General features: G+C 33.4%; 1 protein-coding gene across 1 annotated transcript; it reads left to right on the forward strand.

The window, feature by feature from the left end:
* The first annotated feature begins 2,155 nt into the window (after positions 1–2,155).
* On the forward strand, positions 2,156–6,463 carry LOC112797440 (FT-interacting protein 3-like). Its single transcript, XM_025840360.2, has 2 exons — positions 2,156–2,391; positions 3,214–6,463. Exon 2 carries the CDS (start codon positions 3,255–3,257, stop codon positions 6,309–6,311), a length of 3,057 nt encoding a protein of 1,018 aa, XP_025696145.1. The 5' UTR covers positions 2,156–2,391; positions 3,214–3,254; the 3' UTR covers positions 6,312–6,463.
* Positions 6,464–7,137: the final 674 nt, after the last annotated feature.

Below are 7,137 nucleotides of genomic sequence, written 5' to 3' on the forward strand. Positions count from 1 at the left end.
TTAATATTGTATATTATTGAGTATGATAAGCTTATTGAGTATGACAAGCTTTTAACACGCGGCATTAAATCAAAATAAAAAGTTTTTAAATAAAAATATAGTTGATGTTGAGTCTAGTAATACCAGCAAATTTTTTATTGTATTTTTTGTTCATAAATCAATCATAATGTATAAGCTAATATCTTAATCATATTCATTGTATTTTCAAAGTATAGTTAAACAAATAAAAATTAGAACTAAAAAAAAACTTCAAAAAATAAACTATTTTTATTTCTATATAAATTAGAATATTACAATATTCAAAAGTCTAAAAAATAGATATCTAACTCTATTGCTAGAAATTTTAGATTATACCACATAATTTTTTTCTTTATATCACCAAGTTTTTTAAATTATCTATATAAATAAGGTCTTTATGAAGAATAAAAATAAATAAATTTTAATCATAATAGCACCTAAAAAATTAATTCTGAATTTAATCTAGACAAAAGAAAATTGAAAATTTTATATATGGTAGAAAAAAAAGTAAATATCGTATAAATTATATGAAGAATAACAAAAATATAAAATAAAATAAAATTAAAAATACAAAATATAAAATAAAAAATTATTGTTATTATCTTTTAATTAAAAAAAGTGAAGGATCTACAAAACTTACAAAATAAAAGTACTAATTAAATATATTTTAGCAGAACGAATAAAAAGTTAAAATTAATATAAAAATTGAATAAAATACTTCAAATAACTTTATACAGATGGAATTCTTTTTTATTTTAAAAGATTTTGATCTTTTTTTTAGGAGCAAAATATAAAAAATTAATTAAAAAAATAAAATCATATAAAATATTAAAAAATAATGTTAGAAGATAAAAAATATAAAATATATAAAATATCCTAGCTATTTTATTTTTTTGAAAATGTAAAGTAATGTACTTTTAATATATTAAATACACTAAAAATATAAAAAAATATGAATTTAGTTAATATGTGCTCCAAGAACACATAATAAGATTATCATTAGTAAAAAATTTTAAATATTTTCATTAACAAATGTAGAATAAATACATTAGAAACTTAAATTTTTTATATTTTTAAATGAAAACTTTTTTAATTAATAAACCCAAAAATTATTATTGTTGGTGCTCTTAACTATTATATTTAAAGCACTTGTTAACTAACTCTTTAATTTAATATCTTTATTTCAAGTTCAAGGCCACTTGGCGCATGAGTGGAGTACCTTGATTGTTCAAACATCATCCTGACAAAAAGAAATATTACCTACCTAACGGTAAATTATATTGATTTTCCAATTTTAGAAACATCAATAATTCATTAATTCTACCTGGCGATGGTTACATTTCATTTTTATTTTTAATGTGTAAAGACATCACCATCCACTCCTCCATACGTTTCAATAAAAAAAGATGTGTTCTGGGAATGTGAGTTGAAGATGGAATAGGAATGAAAACGGATTCACAGTGGAGAGTTCAAAGCAACCTAGGGTTTGACACTAATGATGTTTCCCAATGAGACGAAAGATCTTGCTTGGTAGTGATCAAATAGAAAAAGGACACGTGTAATGATTTGAGAGAGCCATTTGAGTTACGCGCTCGAAAGTGGGACAATGGACAAACAAAGCAACAACGCGAAGTCGCAAAATGCGAAAATTCAAACCATAACGGACATGCAAATTCTCACAACTCTTTCCTTTGTCTCTCCGCTCCCTGTGTAATCATATTCTAATATAATACTCCTATTAGGCTATTAATTATTATACATCACTTTCACATTTTTTTATATTTTTGAGATAATTTTAATTTAGTTTTTGAATTTATACATAAATTTTAATTTAATTTTTAAAATTTTAATTATTTTTATTTAATCTTCAAATTTTATGAACGTAACTTATGTTAATTTTTAAAATATTTTTTTATGTATAGATATTAAAAGAAGATTGATGTAAATAGTCGGATGTCATCCTAAATTTTTTAAAACGATGTCATTTTGATTTTGACAATTAAATAATACAAAAATAATATTGTAAGTGGTATTTATTAGTATTTTTCCTCCCAGTACAATGGGATTTTTTTAATTTCATGTTTAGACCAATTCAAACGCCCTAATCCAAATGTCACAATATTTTTGTCAAAAAGATAAATGGTTTGCGCTTTGCATATAAATATTTTTGTATTCGGAGGTCAATTCATAATACCTCTTGCACTCGTTTTCAACGAACCATCCCAGAAGAAATGTCATACCCCGTTCTTCCTCCTCCTTTTTCTTGCTCTATAAGTTTCTCTCTTCTGATTTTTTCTCTCTATCAACCCCTTCCCCTTGCTTATAATACCTTCTTTTTGTCCACTTCTTCTTCTTCTTGGCATTCATTCACAGGTATGTTTTCATGCCACTCCTTCTTATTCTTCCTTACTTTTGAATTCGATTCTCTGTTTGTTTTCTTTTTTTTTTGCATATATGTTGTTTCTGTTTTATTCTTTTTCCCACTTCTTAATTAACTGACTCTTAGTTTTTTTTTAGGGTTATACTGAGTTGCTATTCTTACTACTTATTAGTAATCAAAAGATTGAAAGTTTAATCCTTTTTCTCAAATTCTGTAATTTTCTGTTGATGATAAGAAAGGGATTTTTTTATATTCTTGTCTTGCTTTTTGTCACAGAGAAGAAGGTTATATAATTAATTGGTTCTGTTGATACTTTCAGAATCTTTCTGTGTCTTGCTTGTGCTTGAAGCATTACTTGCTTTCCACGACACTGTTTTCTTCTTTCTTTTGCTTCCTTATCTACAATTCGAAATTAACAATTGAAGAGTCATAGTTAATTCGTAACTTGTGCTGATTCTTTTTTTCTCTATTTTCTTTTGGATGGAGTAGACTGTTGTGCTTCTATGAATTTACCAAGATTTCTGATTTTCAATGAAGAACAAACAATAAAAGTTTTAGTTGAATATTCCATTGTTTTCTTGGCTTTGTGGTTTGTGGAATTAGTCAAACTATGAGAATATCAATCAATCTTTTAAATAAAGACAAAACTATATTTTATGCAGACATAATCAGACTTTGAAAATTGAAACTAATGTCTTTAAAAAAATCAGCTTGGTTTTGCTTGATTGCATATTAATAGGAAAGTATAGACAAATTTTTATACAATACTATATCTATTGATTTGAATATCAAGTTATCCATGTTCCTTTTTTCAGGTTCTGCCTAAACATTTCTTTCATCCAAATCATTGGAACCAATGAACAATCTCAAACTTGCTGTAGAAGTTGTTAGTGCTCATGACCTTGCTCCAAAAGATGGTGAAGGCTCATCTAGCCCTTTCGTCGAGCTTCAATTTAACGGCCAGAAATTTCGCACGATGACTAAAGAGAAAGATCTGAGTCCTGTTTGGGATGAGACCTTTTACTTCAACATCACTGATCCAAGCATGATACCAAGCCTCAATCTTGAAGCCTTTGTATATCACTACAACAAAACCAATGGCTCAAAAGTCTTCCTTGGTAAAGTCCGGCTAACCGGAGCCTCCTTCGTCTCGTATTCTGATGCTGTTCTTCTCCACTACCCTCTTGAAAAGAAACGTTTCTTTTCTAAGGTACAAGGAGAACTTGGTTTGAAGGTGTATGTTACAAATGACAATTCTATGAGAGCTTCAAACCCTCTTCCCGATTTCTTTCAGAATAACACATATCACATTCCAATGCAAGATCAAACACAATTACCATTCCCTGATCCAGTCCTTAGAGAAATTCCAATTAAGAAAACTCAGCCAAATAGGCACACATTCCATAACATTGCTAAATCGAATAAAGGCGAAAAGCAGCAGCCTAATTCGGCTGCAGTGGCTGCTGCTGCTGGCATGCCTAATGTATCATTTTCCATGAATGAGATGAAATCTGCAAAACCTGCTGCAAAAGTTATGAATGCATTTGCAGGCTCAGCATCACCAGTTGATCATGTTGTTAGAGAGACTAGTCCTGTTCTTGGAGGGGGAAAAGTGGTTGGTGGAAGGGTGATTCGAGGAAATATACCGGCCAGCACCTATGATCTTGTTGAACCAATGGAGTACCTTTTCGTCCGAGTTGTTAAAGCTCGAGATCTTCCATCCATGGATGTAACTGGAAGCCTTGATCCCTATGTTGAGGTGAAGATTGGAAACTTCAAAGGGACCACAAACCACTTTGAGAAAAACCAAAGTCCTGAATGGAACCAAGTTTTTGCCTTTGCAAAGGAGAATCTTCAGTCATCAATTCTTGAAGTTGTGGTGAAAGACAAGGATGTGGTGCTAGATGATGTAGTTGGGAATGTGAAGTTCAATCTCTATGATGTTCCCCGGCGCGCTCCGCCGGATAGTCCTCTAGCTCCAGAATGGTACCGGATTGAAAACAAGAAAGGTGAAAAGAACAATGGGGAGATAATGCTTGCAGTCTGGTACGGCTCTCAGGCCGACGAGGCTTTTCCTGATGCTTGGCATTCTGATGCCATATCTCCTAATGGAAGCTCTTCTTCTTCTCACTATGCTCAAATCCGGTCGAAAGTTTACCATTCGCCACGGTTATGGTATGTGAGAGTTAAAGTAATAGAGGCACAAGATTTAGTTCCATCAGAGAAATCAAGAATACCAGATGCATATGTCAAGGTACAGATTGGTAACCAAATCTTGAAGACTAGACCAGTTCAATCAAGAATGATGAATCCTCAGTGGAATCAAGATTTGATGTTGGTTGCAGCTGAGCCTTTTGAAGAGCCTTTGATCCTTACTGTCGAAGATCGCCTTGGAAACAACAAAGATGAGACTATTGGCAATGTGATTATCCCTGTCGGATCAATTGACAAGCGCGCAGACGATCGTCCCATCCGAAGCAGATGGTATCCTTTGGAAAAATCCATGTCATCTGCTAGGGACATGGAGAATGGAAAACAGAAAGAGAAGGACAAAGACAAGTTCTTCAGTAGAATCCATGTGAATGTTTTTCTAGAAGGTGGATACCATGTTCTTGATGAGTCTACTTATTATAGCAGTGATCTTAGGCCTTCAACAAGAGTGCTATGGAAGAAACAAATTGGTGTCTTGGAACTTGGAATTTTAGATGCTAATGTGATACCAATGAAGACCAGAGAAGGCAGGGGAACCTCGGACGCCTACTGTGTCGCAAAATACGGCCAGAAATGGGTGCGAACGCGGACGGTTATAGGCAGCATTAGTCCAAAATTCAATGAGCAATACACTTGGGAGGTTTATGATCCTTCCACGGTTCTAACTCTTGGAGTTTTTGACAATGGACAGGTAAGTAGCTCTAATGGAAATGGCAATAGAGATTCAAAGATTGGCAAGGTTCGGATAAGGCTATCGACGCTAGAATCCGGCCGAATCTACACGCATACTTATCCATTGTTAATGCTTCATAATTCTGGTGTCAAGAAGATGGGTGAAATTCATTTGGCAATTCGATTCTCGTGCACATCATTCGTTAACATGTTGAATTTATATTTCAAGCCTCATTTGCCAAAGATGCATTATGTCAAGCCACTTAATATTATAGAACAGGACAGGCTGAAACAGCAGGCTGTGATCATTGTTTCGGCGCGGCTGAGTCGCGCCGAGCCGCCTCTTAGGAAGGAGGTAGTTGAGTACTTGTCTGACTCAGATTCACATTTATGGAGCATGAGGCGAAGCAAGGCGAATTTCAACCGTCTGAAAAACGTTTTCTCAGGACTAATTTCGGTTGCAGGGTGGCTTGGGGAGATTTCCACGTGGAAGAATTCGGTTACAACGGTTCTTGTGCACATTCTTTTCCTTATGCTAGTTTGCTTCCCTGAACTGATTCTACCAACAATATTTCTCTACATGTTTGTTATAGGAATGTGGAAATGGAGGTTTCGACCCAGATACCCGCCACACATGGACACAAGGCTTTCTTGTGCTGACGTGGCAAATCCTGATGAGCTGGATGAGGAAATGGACACGTTTCCAACCACGAGGAGTTCGGACCTCGTCCGGTGGAGGTATGATCGGTTGAGAAGCCTCGCCGGACGAGTCCAGAGTGTGGTTGGAGACATAGCAGCCCAAGGGGAGAGGCTGCACGCGCTTATAAACTGGCGCGATCCACGCGCCACGGCGATATTTATGGTGTTCTGCATTGTGGCTGCAATTGTGCTTTATGTTGTGCCTTTGCAGCTGATGTTTATTGCCGTTGGATTTTATTTGATGAGACATCCTAAGCTTAGGAGTAAGACACCACCAGCACCTGTTAATTTCTTCCGCAGGTTGCCTGCTCTTACGGATAGCATGTTGTAGATACATCACTTTCTTTTCTGCTGCCATTGTTTGAGTATGGATTTTTCAAGTCTTTATTGGCAGTGCTGTTGTACAATTTTTTTCGTGTATATATTATGTCTTGGTTCATTGAGTCATGGACCTTCATACAAATATATATTTTTTATCGGAAATTTTTACCCTTATTTAGTAGATGTAGATGTTATCACAACTAATTAATTTTCTTGGTTCTCATTACGTAGATGCAAAAATTATTTTAAGAAAAGTTATAATTAAAACTTTTTCATTAAAGTCTTTAATTCATCTTTACTTTACTATGGTTAAACATTGGCGTGATGTATTATTAAAAGTTTCAAAAGTTATTTATAAAAAAATTTATAATTAGAAAATTTTCGGTAAAGTCCTTAGTTCTTTTAATATGATTAAACATTCTTAACAATTTTATGTTATTTAGTATATATTTTCATCGTCATATTAACTACTCTAAAATTCAGGCCAAACTAATCAGATGAAGTAGTTAGATCATAAACTAGTCATGTTTCGCAGATTAATAATCACGATTCAATCATCACATGAAACTCATTTTATTGTATTTTGCTTGGAAGAGAGGTGAAGTGGAAAAAAGAAAAATATTGGTTTCTATTTTCACTGTCCCGTTTCTCTCTAAACCAAACACCACCGTACCATGGTAGGAAGTAAGAACAAGAAGCAGCATCATGGCATTTACATTTTCCTACTTTTCATACAGAGCTAATAATATTTTATTTTAAGAAGATTTGTTTTACTTAACGTGTTCTATATTTCTATCTATTCTATAATTTAATGTTGTAATGTGACGTTGACTTAT

The sequence above is a fragment of the Arachis hypogaea genome, chromosome 4 (assembly GCF_003086295.3).
Source record: "Arachis hypogaea cultivar Tifrunner chromosome 4, arahy.Tifrunner.gnm2.J5K5, whole genome shotgun sequence".
In the NCBI taxonomy this organism is placed as follows: domain Eukaryota; kingdom Viridiplantae; phylum Streptophyta; class Magnoliopsida; order Fabales; family Fabaceae; genus Arachis; species Arachis hypogaea.